This window comes from Callospermophilus lateralis, chromosome 7, assembly GCF_048772815.1.
Source record: "Callospermophilus lateralis isolate mCalLat2 chromosome 7, mCalLat2.hap1, whole genome shotgun sequence".
Classification (NCBI taxonomy): domain Eukaryota; kingdom Metazoa; phylum Chordata; class Mammalia; order Rodentia; family Sciuridae; genus Callospermophilus; species Callospermophilus lateralis.
The window spans coordinates 14,362,348-14,381,239 of NC_135311.1; the positions used below are offsets into that span (position 1 = coordinate 14,362,348).

The following is an 18,892-nucleotide window of genomic DNA, read 5'->3' on the forward strand; positions in this document are numbered from 1 at the left end:
CTGCCACCTTAAAAATTGATGTGCTGAATAACTATAGTATGCTTATTTTAAGTCCTTTGGATATATGCTAAGGAGTGGGATAACTGGGTCAAATGGTGGTTCCATTTGTAGTCTTATGAGGAATCTCCATATTGCTTTCCAGAGAAGTTTTACCAATTTGCAGTATCACCAAGAGTGTATGACTGTACCCTTTTCCCTACATCCTTCCTCACCAACATTTATTGTTACCAGTCCTTTTTGTTGTTGTTTTGAGACAGAGTCTTGCTAAGTTACTGAGGCTGGCCTTGAACTTGCAATTCTCCTGCCTCAGCCTCCCGGGTCACTGGGATTATAGGTGTGTGCCGCCATGCCTGGCCTATATCTTGTATTTGCCTGGCCATCAAACCTAGTATAGCAATACAGACACAGTGGGGGGTCCTTCTGCCAAAACCTGAGTCTAAGAAAAATGCCCACCTGGATCTTTGATCTTGAAGTGAAGCCCAGATTCCATTGCTGTTGCTAGATGAAAAGGAGTAGTCATCTAGTTCTCTGTCACATCATTTTTTCCCATGTTTTGCAGCTCCCAGAGCTAATTCTGATGTCTGGCTCTTTCATTTTCTTTTTTACTTCTTTTGGAGTGAGAAGAGGGTACTGGGGATTGAACTTCGGTGTGCATTGCCGTTTAACTACATCTGTAGCCCTTTTTATTTTCTCATTTTGAGACAGGGTCTCATAAGTTACTGAAGCTGGCCTTGAACTTGTGATCCTCTTGCCTCAGCCTCCTGAGCCACCATGCCCAGCTAGCTCTTCCGTTTTGTTTTTAAATCCTTTCACCCTCCCCTACAGAGACTTAGCTCTTCCTAGAGGTGGTTCTCAGGTCTGGTGCTGGTTTGCCCACCATGTAGCTAGGGAATTGCTTCTGGATATCCTGATGTTCTTTTGCTGAACTATAGGTGGAAGGGCCAGTTTCTAAGCCAAAAAAAAAAAGAGAAATAAATTGTTGATCAAAGGGAACAGAATTGGGAAGAGGTGGCAATATATCTCTAGGGTTTTTACATGCCATCTTGAGTAGCCCCCAAATATGGTGATTTACTATTTTATAAAACTCTTCAGGTTTGGGGAGGCAATAGTCAGCTTGGTCAGGAGTTTTAATTGGCAAATCATAGGAATATTGAAGAGGTGTTGGGGAAAGTGCTACACGTCCCAAGGAAATGTGTTTTGCGGGAATGTTCTTGGTCATTAGATGTCAATAGGGAGACCTCTTGCTGGAAGCCAGCAGACTTGGATGTCCTCCAGAGTCCTTATACTGATCACAATGTGGGAAAACCTTGTATAAACTTGTTGCTGTGCCAGGGTTTTGGTTCCTGCTGTTTGACCTTGCATTATGTCCCCTGTGTGCACACCCATGGCACGTTTCTCATGACAAACCTGTAATGAGGGTGTCATTCATATCCTATAGTTCACCATGGAGAAAGAGTTGAGAATATGGGTTGGGTGTCTCAACTTTCACATTAGAAGGCATCCCTATTGCCTTTGCTCCTGGCACAGATATTATTCTGTACTTAGGGATCATCCTCAGTTACTCACAAGTATAGCCAATGTGGTCTCATCTTGGGAATTTTAACCTTGAGCTATTTTTTTTTCTCCATCTAGTCTTTCATCATAAGCTAGATAACAGATTGCTGCAGGAATATAAGATGCTTCCTTTTAATCTTCTACTACTACTGATGTCTGGCTCTTCCATTTTCTTTTTTATAGTATCTAAGTCATAGTTTAATATTAAGTTAAAAATATCTAGCCTGTTTTGATTTACTGCTATGTGCCTGAGACTGCCCTAAGCTCTATGTATGAATTATCTCAAAATCCTAGTGAGAGAGGAACTATTATGCTTTTCATTACATAAATGGGAGCCTTAAAGTACATAACTTGCATAAAGACTTATGATAGCATAGTTGGAACTGAACCCAGAAGTCTGACTTGAGCTCACACTCTTAACCACTCCATATACCATTGTCCTTGGCTTATTAGGAAGTTACATAGCTAAGGAGTAGCCTTGTTCCCCAAGATTGATTTATAACTTCATTCTGTTGTAATCAGCACTTGAGTCCAAAGAGCTCCTTAACTCTCAATGGCTCACATCACTTTGACATACATTTTCCTTTTTGCCTCATGGTATCCTTGTGTGATCAATGTTGACTCCATCTTGTAGCTGATGAAAGCAAAGGCCTAGACTAGTGGGTTAACCATGGGCACACAGTGAATCAAAGATGCCACTGAGAATTAGAACCAGGCTTTCTGCTTCCCAGTCCAGGGATTTGGCCACTAAAACCTAAAGACACAGGAGCCTCTCTGGACTTGAGTTCCTCCAGTAAGGTGATAGGCTTCTCAGAAAATGCTAGTTGTTGTGTGTGAAGTGATACAACCTTTAAACATTAAATTTATATGGCTGTGACTGGGCAGCATCACCAGTAATGTGATGGAGGGATCCCAGCACCCTCCGGACTAGTGCTAGGAAGGAGGACCCATAGCAGGTCTGTTTCTCACTGGGTACAGTCAGTGCAGACTCTTCTTATTGACATTGGCATTTCTTGTTTACCTCCTTGGGAGATATAGTGATAGTGTTCATTTACAAGGTCTTTTGCCTCAAGAGGAGCCTCTTGCCTAGTCTCTTGACCTCTCCTGTGGAGTGGACATAATCTTCCTGTCATTTTCTCCCAGTCCTAGGAGGATATGGCTATCTGGCCTGATGGAGAGTGACGGTACTTATTAGCGCATCAGTGCGTGGAGTGTTGGTGATTAACAGGAGCAGCAGGAATCTCTCCATTATCCTCAGGACAGCTCCTTGAAATCATTTTGCCTGCAATCACGGCTCAATTGCTTTGGATTAGGAGAAATCATTTCCCCCTGTAATGCTCTCACCATCAAATTGGGGGGCCACAGCTGTGAAGTTTGACTCTTTAGAGTTGCAGTAGATTTTGAATGATGATGACAGTCATGTGCAAAAGAATTAGTCATTTGTCTGGTGAAATTTAAGAGATGAAAGATAGGTCCTCAATTTAGGGCAAGAGACTGTTTTCTGTGTCTTAAGTGGAATTGGGTTGGGAAGTCAAAATATAGAAATCAAAGCTGGACATGGTGGCATATGCCTATAACCCCAGCTACTCGGAAGACTGAGGCAGGAGGGTTCAAGGTCAGCCTGGGCAACTTAGTGAGACCCTGTCTTAAAAGAAAAGATAAAAAGGGCTGCAGATATAGCTCAGTGGTAGAGTACCCATGGGTTCAATCCCAGAGGGGTGGGGGAATAAAAGGGAATCATAGCCAAATCTCTCTCTTTACAGATGTTGAAATTGGTACCTGGGGAAGTGAGCTGACTTGTCCACTATCACCCAGTGGGTTACTGACGGTACTGAGATTATAACATCCTTTTATCTCTACACACTGTGTATTCATGGACTAGCAGAGTAGGAAGGAAAAATTCAACTACCTATTAGAAATTTTATGATGTGCTACTCCTTGTCAATGATGAAAGTCATATCTACTTTGAAACTAAACTTTCCTTGTACTGAGAAATGTTTTGTTATCCATAAAACAACCTGAGGACAAAAACCCAACCCATCTATCATTTCAAAGCTTTAAAATGCTACTATATGTAGAAATCCAAACATACATTGCAAATTCAGCATTGCAAATTCTATGGATCTCAATCATTTGGTAAATCTAAGCTAAAATCATTTACTAAATGTTCAATTCAAAGCACATTAAGAAACATGAAATTCAGTTCTATTTTTGTTGAGATTCCGTGGTGGTTAAGTTCACAAGAAGGGCACTATATTTTATTGCTGTGACAGATGAGAAAAATTATAAATTTGTGAGCCAATCCTGATACTGACTTCATGTAAGTCAGTTCCCTGTAACTCAGAAGGACTTGGCAGACAAATCTTAAATGCCCAGAATACAGGGGGTAGGGGTGGGCTGTAAGCTAGAGCAGAGAGCTGGTAGAGAACTCAGAAGTGAGGTTTGCCAGAAGTGAGCTCCCTACTCTTCTTTTTCCTTGCCTTATTGTCATGGCAATCATTATCTTAATCTTCATTTACACCTTGTATTTTGTGCTTTTATTTTCTAATTTCCTTGCTTATCTGATGACTTTTTTAATCATCTCCAAAAAGTTGTGAAATAGAGAGCTTTTTGCAGGATAGTGAAATTCAGAAAAATGCCCAAGATGATTTATTACATCAGCCAAAGATAAAGACTAGTAATAACCATTCTGTGTGTGTGTGTGTGTGTGTGTGTGTGTGTGTGTGTGTGAGAGAGAGAGAGAGAGAGAGAGAGAGAGAGAGAGAGAGAAAGAGAAAGAGAGAGATGCTGAGGTTCAAGCCCGGGATCTCATGCATGCTAGGCAAGTGCTCTACCACTGAGCTACAGCCCTAGTAATAACTATTCTATAACATGTATATAGCACTTACAAGATTCCCAAGTTTATAGGACCAACAGGATTACTTAGAATGAGAACAAAAAATACTGACTATGATTTTTTTTGAAGCAGGATCCTACTGTGTTGCCCAGGCTGATCTCAAACTTCTGGGTTTAAGTAACCCTCCTGCCTTAGCCTCCCAAGTAGCTGGGACTACAGATGCACACTACTGTGCCCAACTACTATAATTTTTCTATGGACTGGTGAAGTACAGGAAGCAACCTTTTGATTTTCATGTTCTTAAAGCTACTACTGTAAGCTTTTGACTATTTTTGAGTAGACAACTCACTCTCACTGCAGATATGATATTGTTTTTGTGTTCATTGCAGCAATTCATCAAATTTTGATGCCAGCTGTGTATCCATTTGATATCCATAGTAGGCTTGGTATCCCATTGATAGCCATTGCATCTTGACTTGGTTTCTGTCCTGGGTTGTGGGATATCCTGGGTATGGGAGAGAAGGGGATCTTGTCAACATGAACAGGAAGATGATTTAAAGAAACACTGTGAGAAACATGGTGAGAGTTAGTTGAATAAAGTTCTAAGACAGCTTCCTTTCCATCCCTATTTTTACAAAATTGCCTGTAATTGGTGCTCCCATGAGCTTCAGTGCTCTCCATCTGCAGCTAAGAGTCACTCTGAGGTTAGATATTCCTTTCCAGCTTTGGAAACATCAAAGCAACCGTCTCCAGGCTAATCTCGGTAACTAAAAGCCCACTCATGCTTTGGGGCCACTAATAGAAAATGGCTTTTGAACAGAAAGATTTGATCCATGTGGCAAAGCACTTTCCAGGGCTTATATAAAACTAATCTGGATTTGTACAAAAATTACATGCAGTATACTACAGTATAATGATGCTTTAATAAAAAAAAATAATAATCTGTTAAATTCCAGAGTGGCCAGATCTTGAAACTGGCAAAGGCTGCCTTCCTAACAATCCACTTGTGGTTCAGCTTTTTCCCTGGTTATCTTCAATTTCAATCTTTAAACCTCCACTTTGATTTCCAAAGGCCTGCATATGGTCACGAGATGTGAGCAACCGCTTCCATGAGAACAAGGTAACCTAAAAAAACAAGTATTCACAGAAATCTCTGGAAGTTGTTTTTAAAGCTTCTCTTTATCAGAATCCTCCCTCAAGTCCAAACATGGCTTATTAACTATTAATTCCCAGCACGTGTGACTCCTGCCTTCCAGGGTATAAGGCAGAGTCAGTTTTCTAGCCTAGAAAATCAGAAAGCAGCATCACCAAGTGTGGAAGACCTAGCATCAGGAGCCCACAGGGCTGTGCAGAGAGCAAATGGAAGAGGGCCATCCCCTGCCAGGGGCAGATCACCAAACCCACCACCTTCAAGTAATTGTTTCCATAACAAGATTCTCCTGTCAAACCTCTAAAAGTAGACTTTTCGCTGGTGAAGGAAGGAGAGCCGAGAAAGTCAAGGGGCATTTAAACTCATGTAGCCATTTAAGGATCAAGTTAGGAGTCATCCAGCCCCTTCTGCTCCTAGAGTGATAAATGAGGAGGATGGTTCTTTTATGTGTGTTCGTCATTCTGTAAAGCAGATAGTGTGATTATTCATTCACCCAGTAGCCTCTTCAAGTGCAGAGCTATCTCACAGAACACGCTACTGTGTCTTTTTTACTGTGAAAGACAACAGCCTTCACATCAAAGAAAAGTAGAAGATAAGTTGAAATGAAACCATTTGGCACTGAATGTGCAAGCCTAGAAGTCACATCCAACAATGCCCTCCTACATGGAAACCACTGAACCAGTTCAGACCCAAGATACATTGGACCCAGGAGTTCGCCTCAGATGCTGTTGGGGAGGAGGGAGATGGTGGCACTCACCCTTTTGATGCCAGCATATGTATGGAAGAAGTGATTCCCTTAGGATCTTTACGCTTCTGTTATTAGTAAAATAATTCTGGCCTTTCCTCAACTACCTTTTATTTTGTGTTTTATTTTGCTTTTTATTGCAGTGAATTACATATTCAGAATAAAGCATTTCTTGAACACTTACTATATGCCTATCCCTGTGGGAGGTGCCATCATGTATCTACTTATTGATTCCTCTGTATGGCAGAGGAGACATTACTTGATACTAGTAATAAGCTTTCCTGTAAAAGATTAGGATTTACCATCTTCTGATAAAAGGAGTAAGGGACCAAAGATCTGGTGAGATGTGTGTGAATAACACTTTTGGGTGGACCAGCGTCTTTTCCATTAGAGAGTTGAGCTTCCTGGCCCAGCCTCCTAACCAGGGCTCAGCTTGGTGTCCAAAGGAGATGTAGAAGCTGGGGTGTGCTGGCCTAGCTGGTTAGGCATCATGTCCTCCAAATCATACCTGTTCCCATGTTTGGGAATTGGAAGAGCAGGGACACCTTGCTTAGTACCGGTGCCTACTGATTCTCAACTTCCTGCGCAGAAAGAATAGTTAGTTGTGTCTCAGACACTGCAAGCCTGTGGTGTTAGAAGTGGCCTAGGCCTGCCCTTTGGACCCAGGAGGGAATTAAGGGTCAACACAGAGAGCAGAGGTTCTGATCCACCACCAGGTGATGAGGGACCTCAGGGAACTTACCTGTTTCCTGTTTCACTTAAGTTTCCCATCACCCATGTCCCTTAACTGAGTGATCAGTTAAGAATATCTGTCTAGGGCTGGAAATGTGGCTCAGTGGTAGAATGCTTGCCTGGCATGCATAAGGCTCTGGGTTTGATTCCTATCACCACAAACAAACAACAAAAACCATTTTTGAGGTAGGAGGATTTGCCCGCCTCTCCTGGTACTAGGGATTGAATCCATATGGGCTTTCCCAACAAGGCACACCATCTCCAGCTTTTTAAGTTTTGAGATAGTCTCACAAAGTTGCTGAAGCCTGGCCTCAAATTTGGGATCCTCCTGCCTCAGCCTTCCACATTACTCGGATTATAGTTGTGTAACACCATGCCCAAGCAAGCTAAGAGGTTTAAATTGTAAGGCAGTCACTGCTAGGAGGTTGTTTGAGTTGGGGAATATAAAGAGGACTAGAAGAAGACGGAGATCTTAAAATGACATGTGGACAATGATTGACCTAATGCCTTTCCATATTAACGGGAATGTTTTTGCCTGAAGTAAAGGGAAAGAATGTTACCCCAGGCCTGAGGAAACAAGCAAGGGTAACAAGTTTATCAGAGACTGGATTCAAGCAGCAGTCCATATGTGGTGTTCCAAGGCCTGAGGCGTTCATGAAGATAACAATGAGAAACAGGAACAAATCTCATTATTATGACAAGCATAAATGAATCATTTATTTACCCTTAAACAGGTTCTATAAATTTATCAAAACACTGGGTAGCAGGTTAGTACTGCAATACCAATTACCTCATGCTTTTAAGAGGCTCCTCTTGCCGGACACAGTGGTGTACGCCTGTAATCCCAGTGGTTTGGGATTACAAGTGGCTCAGCCGAGGCAAGAGAATTGTGTGTTCAAAGCAACTTAGCAAGGCCCTAAAAAATTCTGCAAGACACTGTCTCTAAAATATAAAAAAGGGCTGGGGATGGGCTCAGTGGTTAAGCACTCCATTTAATCCCCAGTGCCCCCACCCCTGCTCAAAAAAGTTATTTTTGACTTCTGATGTTACCTTGGGGGTTTCAGATGTGATCAGTGGACTGTATGATATCATCAGGTAGTCACAACTAATCTAAAGTCAGATCACCCCAAACATGATTGATGTTAGGCTGGGTTATTGGGTGACAATCACAGTGATATAATCTGAAGTCTGTGGTGGAATATTTGAGAGCCACTGGGGTAAGAGCATGTGGAGCATTCCCAGCCTGAGCTCTGAAACTCCGTATCTCATAGTTCTCTCATTTTTACTCCTTGAAAGAAGGTTGAAAGGTGACTAGTCATCAGATTATAGTAAGTGATCCACCTTTAAGACCCTGTCCTGAGATCCCTGCCTGTGCCTCTTCTTCACGGCCTGCAGGGAACAGGTTTCTTTGTCCTCTCCCTCCTCTCCTAGTTAAGCAGTGGGACACTGGGAGTCAGGAGCTAGTTCTCTTCTTTGGCTCCTAAAAGAAGAGGTTAAACAGTAAAACAGGAGAAAATAGCCATCCAACTGAGCAATATCTTATTAGAGAGTAAGCCTGGGAAAGCTCACCTTGGCCTTAGTTAGCAAAGTGTCAGTTGACTCTGATGTTAGGCCAAGGCTTCCAAGCCCCAGAGCATCACAACCCTAGGTCTATAGGAGCTCCTAGGAAATCTGACATCTGGAGAAAGAAACAGCTGAGTTCCTCTTGGTTTGTTGGGTCTATTAAACACTTGATAATGGTTGGCAAAATGATGTTGAAGCATATTGATTAATATGGTTATACTTAGAAGGAAAGAGTTGGGGCCAAGTCTAGAATTGGTATATTTCTCAGCATATGTCCTTTCGGTTGACTGATTGTTTCAGAACTATGGTGACAGTTTCTATTTTCTGGAGTATTTCAAGAAGGGAAAGTATTTTTGTACTCTTCTTTCTGAATATGTACACATCTGAATAACCTTAGGATTTTCCATCTCTTTCCTTTGCTGGTTTCCTGGGTTTTTGATCACATGTCCCTTGCACTTCCCACCCACCTGCACCCCTTCTTGTGTCCTTGTAGAGTCACCATAGCCTTCACTTCTCCTTCTCCTTCCTCTTCCCCAGAGTCAAGCTATGCGAATTGTCCGGACGGTGGGACAAGCCTTTGAGGTCTGCCACAAGCTGAGCCTACAGCACACACAGCAGAACGCAGATGGCCAGGAAGATGGGGAGAGTGAGAGGAACAGCAATGGCTCAGGGGAACCAGGTAGGCACCGTGGATGCATTGGGTGTGGAGAAGGAGGCAGGAAGACTACCACAGTGGATCACTGCCCCAAATGCCAGGTTATTAATTTACTTAAATTAAAAAAAATTTTTCCATGTTTCTCTCTAGGTTCTAGATTTTCTTTAAGGTATATGTACTTCTGTGTGTGTGTGTGTGTTTTGCTGGGTATCGAACCCAGGAGCACTCTGAGTTAGACCCCCAGCCCTTTTTATTTTTCAATTTTGAGATAGAGTCTTGCTAAAGTTGCCCAGATTGACTTTGAACTTGCAATCTTCCTACTGCAGCCTCCCAAGTCACTGGGATTACAGATGTGTGCCCCTGAGCCCAGCATTTATTACTTTTTAAAATCAAAATGTTTAAATTATTAAGCCAGGAAGCATTTAAGTTGGATATTAGGAAATATTTTGTAAAGATAGAGCTTTTTCTGCTACCATATCACTATATTTCCCACCCAAAGTAAAAAAGCACCCCCGTAAAACAAATTAGAAAGAATATAAGTTCACAGTTACTTTTTTTGTGTGTATGTTATATATGTTCATATATGTTATATTAAAACATATTAATTTATATAATATGGTATATGAATATCTTTATATAAATATAGATATTAGCAAGAAAAAGAACAGGTGGAGAATCTAAGAAAACAAACTGAAAACTATTAGAACTGAGAGAATTCATTTAAGGCACAGTCCAGAATTACATAAATATCTATGGTTTTCATATATTCTAACAACAATGGTTAGAAATTACAATAGAAGTAAATTTATTAAAATAAAAGCTTTTACATATAAAATACAGATAAATAAATGTATTATTTTACATTTTAAAAATGGCATGTTCCTGGATAGAAAATCTCAATATTGTAAAAATGTTAATTCTCCTTGTGTTCATCTATATTAAAATATGAATATCTAATATTAAAATATTAAAAATGTTTAACATAATACAAATTTCTAACAGTAAAAGGAGAATCATAGTGAGCTATAGAATTCAAAACTTATGGGATGTAGCTAAAACAAGGCTCAAAGGAAAATCCAAAATTTAAATCATTTAAATTAACAGATGACATGTCTTGAAAGTCAAATGAATTAAGGATCCAACTCAAAAAGTTGGAAAACAACAAATAAATCTTATATTGGAAATGATAGGTTTACAATAGACTCTTGATTTGCATGCCAGTTGTACCATCATGAGTTATGTGATCTTGGACAAATTATATAACCTCTTTGTGCCTTAATTTTTACTTCTGAGAAATAGGAATCATAGTGATGCCTGCCTTATAGATTACTATCATATTAGATGAACTGATACATTTAAAAGGCTGAATTGCCTGGCACAATGGTGCATGCCTGTAATTTCACTATTTGGGAGGCTGAAGCAAGATGATTGCAAGTTCAAGGCCAGCTTGGGAAACTTAGCAACACCTTGTCTCAAAATAAAATTAAAAAGGGCTGGGGGTATAGCTCGGTAGGAAAGTGTTCCTGGGTTCAATCCCCAGTACCAGAAGGGAAAAAAAAAAGAATTTTTCCTCAATATAGACCCATACACTTTTGAAATGATGGATTGTAGAATAAAGTTGCCTAAGAAAAGAATCAGTGTAAAACCAAAGCATTGGAAATGGCAAAGGGTAACTCTTAAAAGACATAATCTGCTTATTGCATTTCTTTTTTAATAGTGCATTATAGTTATACATAATGTTGGGATTCAAAAAATAAGAGAAAGAAAAAAACCAAGGTTAGAACTGTGGTATGGTATGCTACCAATTATACTGTATTTTATATATATTATAAATCCATGTATATATATATATATACGTATATGTATATACACACTCATGTCTCTTATGCATAGTCTGTTTCCTACATGATACACAAGAAACTGACAACTGTAGATGGCTAAGGTGGCAGCAATATTTGCTTTCCACCACACTTTAATAGTTTTTCTTTTTAAATTTTGGACATTTATTAGTCATAAATTCAGAAAACCTTACATTTTCTTCTGGTGCTCAGTTTCTATGTGATGAAAGAATTCACCTTACTTAGCTCTTGGGTCATCATTTTTATTAGACAGTGGTACTTTTTTCCTAATGCAATCATCTCAGTGATCTTGATTAACAACAACAACAACAAAAATTACCATATAGATAGAGCATTACATTTTGCTATGTTCCCCTGACCTGCTTATAGCAGGTCATAGTATTAATGTAAACTTTTAAAACTTTCCATTTTTGTACTCGGAGGCTTAGAGATAAAACAGAACTACAGGTAGGTTTTGGCAACTATTTCACATATCTCTGCTGGTCAGTGAGTAGGGTGTAATGGTGACAGTTGCTTGTAATACTCATCTAGAGACACCAAGAGACTCATGACTGTCCACTTTCCTTAGAGAGCAGAGACCAGGGTGTTTGCTTCTGTACTGGAGAATGCTGTCAAAGCATTCAACTGGAGAAGCAGTATTTCTTGACACATTGAGGCCTTTTAAATTTTTTTAAAAAAATTTTGGTACCAGGGATTGAGCCCAGGAGCTTTACTGTGAGCCACATCCCCACCCTTGTTATTTTTTATTTTGAGACAAGGTCTCACTAAGCTGCTGAGGCTGGCTTTGAATCTGCAATTCTCCTGCCTCATCCTCCCAAGCTGCTGGGACTACAGGCATGTGCCGCTTGTTAACACCTCTTTAGTGATGCCCTGTTCCTCTGCCGTTGGAGACCTGCAGCTCTCAAGAGCTTTCAAACCAGAGTCTCACCAACAGCTGGTATATGCATATACAAAGAAATTCTAACCAGAAAGTAAAGTTCATTGTTTCCAGTGAAACCACTTTGTTCTATAGTGAAAGGGGCTGGACACAGGTGCTTGCCCATAGGCTAAGCATTCAAACACCTTTGTTTTCACAGAAGTCCTGTCTAAAGAGCCTGCTCTGATATACTTAGTCAGAATAATCAGAATTCACTGCTCAGCTGCTGGCTAGAGAGGTCAGGATGGTCTGGGGATCAGTACTGGGGATCAAATCCAGGGCTTATGCATGTTAGTCAAGAGCTCTACAACTGAGCTACTCCCTCAACCTCTGGACTGGCCTTTTGAAGAGAATTGCCTGTGCAGCGTTTTTTATAGACAGTGCCAAGGGTAGGTTTATTTCTTCCTACAGTAGGAGCTTCTATTTCCTCCCACCTCCAGCCCTTGTCGCCATCTGCTGGGTGGCTGGGTTGATGTACTTTCCTGGGGTGCTATGGAGGATTCACTCTGGGGAGTCAGTGGAGGCTCCAGTAAGGGATCTCATCCTGTCCTTTTTTTCAGTTCTATTTTCCCCACTCCTCCCTGTGTGCCACTAGCTTCTTCCTTCCCTGAATGTGTCATGTGCCCTCTGGCCATGGTTAACCTCTCTCCCAAGGATCCCTGCATGCACCTTGAGCAGGCAACCTACTCACACTGCAGTCCTAGCATCCTATCTTCTGGAAGCCCTGCCTTCCAACCCCACTCTCCCATTCTCTTCTCTTCCCCTTCCAGAAAATTCAAAGACTTTTTCTTATCCTGGCTTCCTGTGTTCTTTGCTCCAGGTTGATGTTATTGACGTTCAATCCCCTGTGTACCAGACACATAGCGTCCTCTATCTTTAGTGAAGTGTGAACCCTGGGAAAATGGGGACTTCATGGCACAATAAATACTTGTTAAATAAACTGGCAAGCATTATCAGTGAGTGGGGCTAAGGTGTCCTTATTTATTAGTCATTGTCAACAAGTACTAATTAATTGCTTACTCTATGCTAACATGAGCATGGAGATTGAGGAGATATTTCAACAGGGAGTGACTTTTGTACAGCCTCTTGATGAAAAATAATGACACATAATATGCGGGAGTTCTGTGGAATTGAGGTGATAAAGCACAGAGGGTGAGACAGAAGACTGGACCAGTATTGATAGGGCAGTGATGGTTATGGTGGGGATGGGTAGAGGCTAATGCCATTTTGCTCTTTTAGCTGTAATAGATGATCAGCATAGAAGTAATGTATCCACTGGCTGGGTTTACCTTTATTTTTAATTACATTTTGGGAGATAGTTTTCTTGAGTCACATTAACATACATGTATGTATTAGTCAGAGTTCTCTAGAATCAACAGGAAATATGATTATAAAAAGATGATGTATTAGATTCTCTTATGCAACCAGAAGCTGGATAATCCATAATGGCCATCTGCAAACTGGAGAGCTGGAAGAGTCAGTAGCTGCACAGTCCGAGAGACTGAAGCCCCAGAACAAGAGGAATCAATTGTGCTACCCTAGTCCAAAGACTTCTGGAGAATCACTGGCAGAGTCCGCTTTGGAAGAGCGAAGAAATGAGAGTCCAATATTCTTAGGTGATCACATCAGCAATCAAGAACCTGTTCAAGAATTGAGCTTGCATCTGCCACTGCTCCTTGTTCTTCCAACTTTTATTTCATCCAAGCCACTATCCAATTATTGGATGGTGCTGCCCTTGCTTAGGGAGGATCTCCACTTCAGTTCACTATCCCACATGCCAATCATTCCTAGACACACCTCATTGACACACACAAAAGCCTCTTTTTAAAATTTTTATTATTAGTTGTTCAAAACATTACATAGCTCTTGACATATTATATTTCATACATTTGATTCAAGTGGGTTATGAACTCCCATTTTCACCCCATATACAGATTGCAGAATCACATCAGTTACACATCCACGTTTTTACATAGTGCCATACTAGTATCTGTTGTATTCTGCTGCCTTTCCTGTCCTCTACTATCCCCCCTCCCCTCCCCTCCACTCCCATCTTCTCTCTCTACCCCATCTTCTGTAATTGATTTCTCTCCCTTGTTTTTTTTCCCCTTTCCCCTTACTTCCTACACAAAAGCCTCTTAATCATCAGAACCTCTTAATCCGATCAAGTTGACAATTCAAATTGAGCATTACATTTATATGTTAGTCAATTTTGTGTCACTATGACCAAGATACCTGACAAAAACAATTTAGAGGATGAAAATTTTGTTTTGGACTCAATGGTTTCAGAGTTCAGTTCCTAGTTGGCCAGCTCCATTGCTCTGGGCCTGAGATAAGGCAGAATATCATGGTAAAAGGCAGTGATGGTTGAACACTGCTCTCTTCATGACATCCAGGAAGCAGAGAGAGTGCCATGAGCCAGGGACAAGATACAACGCAAGAACACGTCCCCAGTGGCCTACTGCCTCCAGCCACAACTCACTGCCGACAGTTACCACCCAGTAGTGCGTTCAAATTATTAAACTGTCAGATGTATTAATCCATTGATGAGGTCACATCTCTCGTAATCTAATCATTTCACCTCTGAACATTCCTGTGTTGGGGATCATGCTTTCAAAAACGAACTTTTCAGAGGAACTTTCTAGACCTAAACCATAACAACACGATATCTTTATTGCTTTGTATCTTTTATATACCACTCTCCCTAAGAATATAATTAATATTTTATATGTAGAGACATCTAGGTCCATTATATGAAGATCTGTTAGGTCTAGTGTAGTTTCTTCAAAATTTAGAATACAAATAGGCACGGAGTTTGGAGGTCAAGGTGAGTTCTAAATCCCATTGGCCTCCTTCAGGGAAAGTGAACCATGTGGGCTTGTCCATTGTCCTTAGCTAGGGCGCCAGTGCTGAGAATGTGGCCTGAGGAGTGGTGATACCTGTGTTAGGGAGGTGTGTGTATGTGTGTGTACTCAGATATAGAGTGAGAGATTATTTTTATGTTTATGTGGTATGGGGATTGAAGCCAGGGGTGCTTTACCACTGAGCTACATCCCCAGTCCTTTTTATTTTTTATTTTGAGACAGAATCTCATCAAGTTGCCCAGACTAGCCTCAAATTTGTGATTCTCCTGCCTTGGCCTTTCAGGGAGCTGGGATTATAGGCATGTGGCACTGTGCTCACACATGATTGTGTGATCTGGGTATAGTAGAAATTTGCAGGATCTACAGGCTGAAGACCCAGGGAAGAGGTAGTTTAAGTCTGAAGGCTGTCTGCTAAAAGAATTCCCTTTTCCTACTGGGAGATCAATCTTTGTTCTGTTCAGCCCTTCATCGGATCGGATGAGCCCCTCTATGACATGGAGGGTGGTCTGCTTGACCCAGAGTCTATTAATTGAAGTGTTAATCTCATCTAAAAAAAATACCTCACAGCAACCTCTAGAATACTATTTGGCCAAATATCTGGGTCCCTCAGTAGCATTGCCCAGTTGGCACATACAGTTAGTTAACTGCCACCAAAGTAAGGCAGTTGTGTGGTCCCATGAAAAAACACTGGGGCAGTGGACTAGAGATGCAGAACAATTGGGTTTGAATTGAATTCAGCTGAATGATGCTCAGCAATCTTCACATTCTCTCTGGACTGTGTTTCTCCTCCATCAGGTGTTGTGAGTGAATGCAGCACAGTACCTAACAGTGTGTGCTGTTATTTTTGGTTCTGGGGGACTAAACCCAGCAGTGCTTTACCACTGAGCTACATCCCCAGTCCTTTTAATTTTTTTCATCTTGAGAAGGGATTTCACTAAGTTGCTGAAGTTGGTCTTGAAACTTGTGATCCTCCTGCCTCAGCTAACAAGAGTTAGCTATTTAGCTAGGGTTCCAGTGCTAACTTTAGAATATCTGACCTCATCTGTACTCTGAGGTGAGTAGACAAGGAGATCTCTGAAGTACTGTGATCCCTGAAGTCCAGGTTCTGTGGTGGATCAAGTGCCTTCTGATTGCCATGTAGTACTACATTCATGAAGTTGAACGTGCTGAGTATTAGCACTTGCAATTATTATTTGGATCTGGGGTTGGAAGTATTTTCTTATCCAGGAAGGTTTTGTTCTGCCTTACCCCCTAGTCACTTCCTGTTTACCACCCCACTCACTGTTTACTTTCTATAAGCTGCTAGGAGCATGTTTCTTCTTTTTGTAAATGCTTTCCCCAGAAGCATTTATTGACTCCACTAGGATTTTCCCTTGTAATGGGGCACCTTGAGGGTCCAGAGGAGAGCTGTTAGTTGATAGTTTTTTACAAGGATCTGGCTTCTGTTGGGAGCTTTTCATTTCATACAGTGTTTATCTTTCCAGTCGAGCCTCCATGTGATATGATGTCAGGCCCTTTATTGAACAGAAGAAACTTGTTTACTCTTGGTAACTGAAAGTGTAAGTCCTGCGGAGGCTTCGCTGTCTTCTTTGATGTCTCCTCAATGCTTTCCTTCCTGGGTTTTAGCTGTGCTTTTAATGAGGTTATTCACTTTTCTCGGGTCCATCTCCTCTCTCTTTCCCTCTCTGTGCCTTTCTTCCCTCCTTGTTCTCTCCACTGTTCCCTACCCTGGGGGAAGATTTATCTTTTGTGTCTTTTGGCAGCAGCTGCCCTTGGCTGTTCCTGGGGCTCAGAGCCAGGTGGGGTCACTGCCCCTGTCCCACTTGTCTTGTTTGCCCTGTGTTGTTTCTGATTCCTGGAAAGGGCTTCCTGGGAGAGATCCTGCTCTCCTGGAGGCATGCCTCTGCCCTTGGCACAGACAGTCCCACACATGGAAGGGCTTGGAGCCCACTGGAAAAATAAGCTTCTTAAAAATGAAACTGGGGGTTGGGTGGCAAGAGCACTTAAAATCTACTCTCAGCAAAAATCACATAAATAATATTAGTAACTAGAGCCCTCATGTTGTACATTATATCTCTAGACTTGTTCATACCCTACATATCTGATACTTTGTATTAATTCATCTAAATCTCCCTGTTTTCATTCTCAACTACATCCATTGGAACCACTATCTCATTCTCTACTTCTATATATTCAATTATTTTTTAGCGAGACATTTGAAATCTGCCCAACTGTAGTCACCATTGCACTACCTATAAACATACCAAAATGTTATGTCTTAAATATTTAACATATCCAACAAAAAAATCAAAGTAAAATAAAACTGTGTCATCTAGACAATGAACACTGGATGGATAATTATTGATTAACTGGTTGATTGTGTTACTGAGGATTGAATGCAGGAACATTCTACCACTGAGCTGCATCCCTAGCCTTATTTATTTTTGAGCCAGGGTCTTGCTAAATTGCTCAGGCTGGTCTTCAACTTCTAATCCTCCTCCCTCAGTCTTGAGTAACTAGAATTACAGCTGTGTGCCACTGTATCCAGCAATGGAACTATTTATAAGGCACCTATTACATCTACTAGGTATGGCCATCCTGCTTGCTCAGAACAGCAAGCCTCCTTTGAACTCCTAGCATTTCTGCTCTCCCACATCTGCTCTTGCCTTTCCTTGGGCCACCACTGCCTGAGCCTTTGCTTCTCCTCATCTTCTAACTCCTTTGTTTTTAACTCTTCCTTCATTCAACAAGTGTTTATCAAGTCTATGTTATGTGTCAGACTCAACTCAGGAACTAGGGACATTGTAAATAGGGCATTAAACTTCCTGCTGGGGAGGAGCTCACATTCCAAGTTGGTATAGGGATGCAAACAAGTTACAAAATAAGTCGGCTTAAGTTACAGAATGTAAAAGCAGAGAAGAAATTAAGGCAGGGTAGATGGGGACTAAGCGTGGAAGGCAGCTGGGCCTGGTGGTACATGTTTGTAATCCTAGTGACTAGGGAGGCTGAGGCAGGAGAATTATAAATTCAAGGCCTACATGGTCAACTTAGCAAGTCCTGGTCTCAAAAAATCGAAAAGCTGGAGATGTAGCTCAGTGGTAGAGTGGGGTTTGATTCTTAGTACTATAAAAATAAGATACATACATACATACATACATAGACAGATAGGAAGGCATAGAGCTATGACGGTTAAAGACACCAACCAGGATGTAGGCTCTCTGTTCATCTCACAGATTGTTTCTTTTGCTGAGAAGAAACTTTTTAGTTTGAGTCCATCCCATTTATTGATTCTTAGTTTTAATTCTTGCACTATAGGAGTCTTATTAAGGAAGTTGGGGCCTAATCCCACAAAATGAAGATTAGAGCCTACTTTTTCTTCTATTAGATGCAGAGTCTTGGTTTAATTCCTAGGTCCTTGATCCACTTTGAGTTGAGTTTTGTGCATGGTGAGAGATAAAGGTTTAATTTCATTTTGTTGCATATGGATTTCCAGTTTTCTAAGTACCATTTGTTAAAGAGACTGTCTTTTCTCCAGTGTATGTTTTTGGCACCTTTGTCTAGTATAAGATAATTGTAATTTTGTGGGTTACTTTCTGTGTCTACATCTTGGGAGCAAATTTTTACCCCTCACATATCAGATAGAGAACTAATCTCTAGGGTATATAAAGAACTTAAAAAGCTACGCACAAAAGCAAAATAAATAACCCAGTCAATAAATGGGCTAAGGACCCAAACAGACACTTCTCAGAAGAGGATACACAATCAATCAACAAATATATGAAAAAATGTTCATCATCTCTAGCAATTAGAGAAATGCAAACCAAAACTACTCTAAGATATCATCTCACTCCAGTCAGAATGGCAGCTATTATGAAGACAAACAACAATAAGTGTTGGTGAGGATGTGGGGAAAAGATACACTCATACATTGCTGGTGGGACTGCAAATTGGTGCAGCCAATATGGAAAGCAGTATGGAGATTCTTTGGAAAACTAGGAATGGAACCACCATTTGGCCC

General features: G+C 41.0%; 1 protein-coding gene across 2 annotated transcripts in view; it reads left to right on the plus strand.

The window, feature by feature from the left end:
* Positions 1-18,892, plus strand: part of Nos1ap (nitric oxide synthase 1 adaptor protein) — a 294,816-nt gene that overhangs the window by 257,058 nt on the left and 18,866 nt on the right. For both annotated transcript variants that reach the window (XM_076861497.1, XM_076861498.1), the window contains exon 6: positions 9,118-9,259. In XM_076861497.1, coding sequence (XP_076717612.1) covers positions 9,118-9,259 — 142 coding nt within the window. The remainder of the gene's footprint in view (positions 1-9,117; positions 9,260-18,892) is intronic.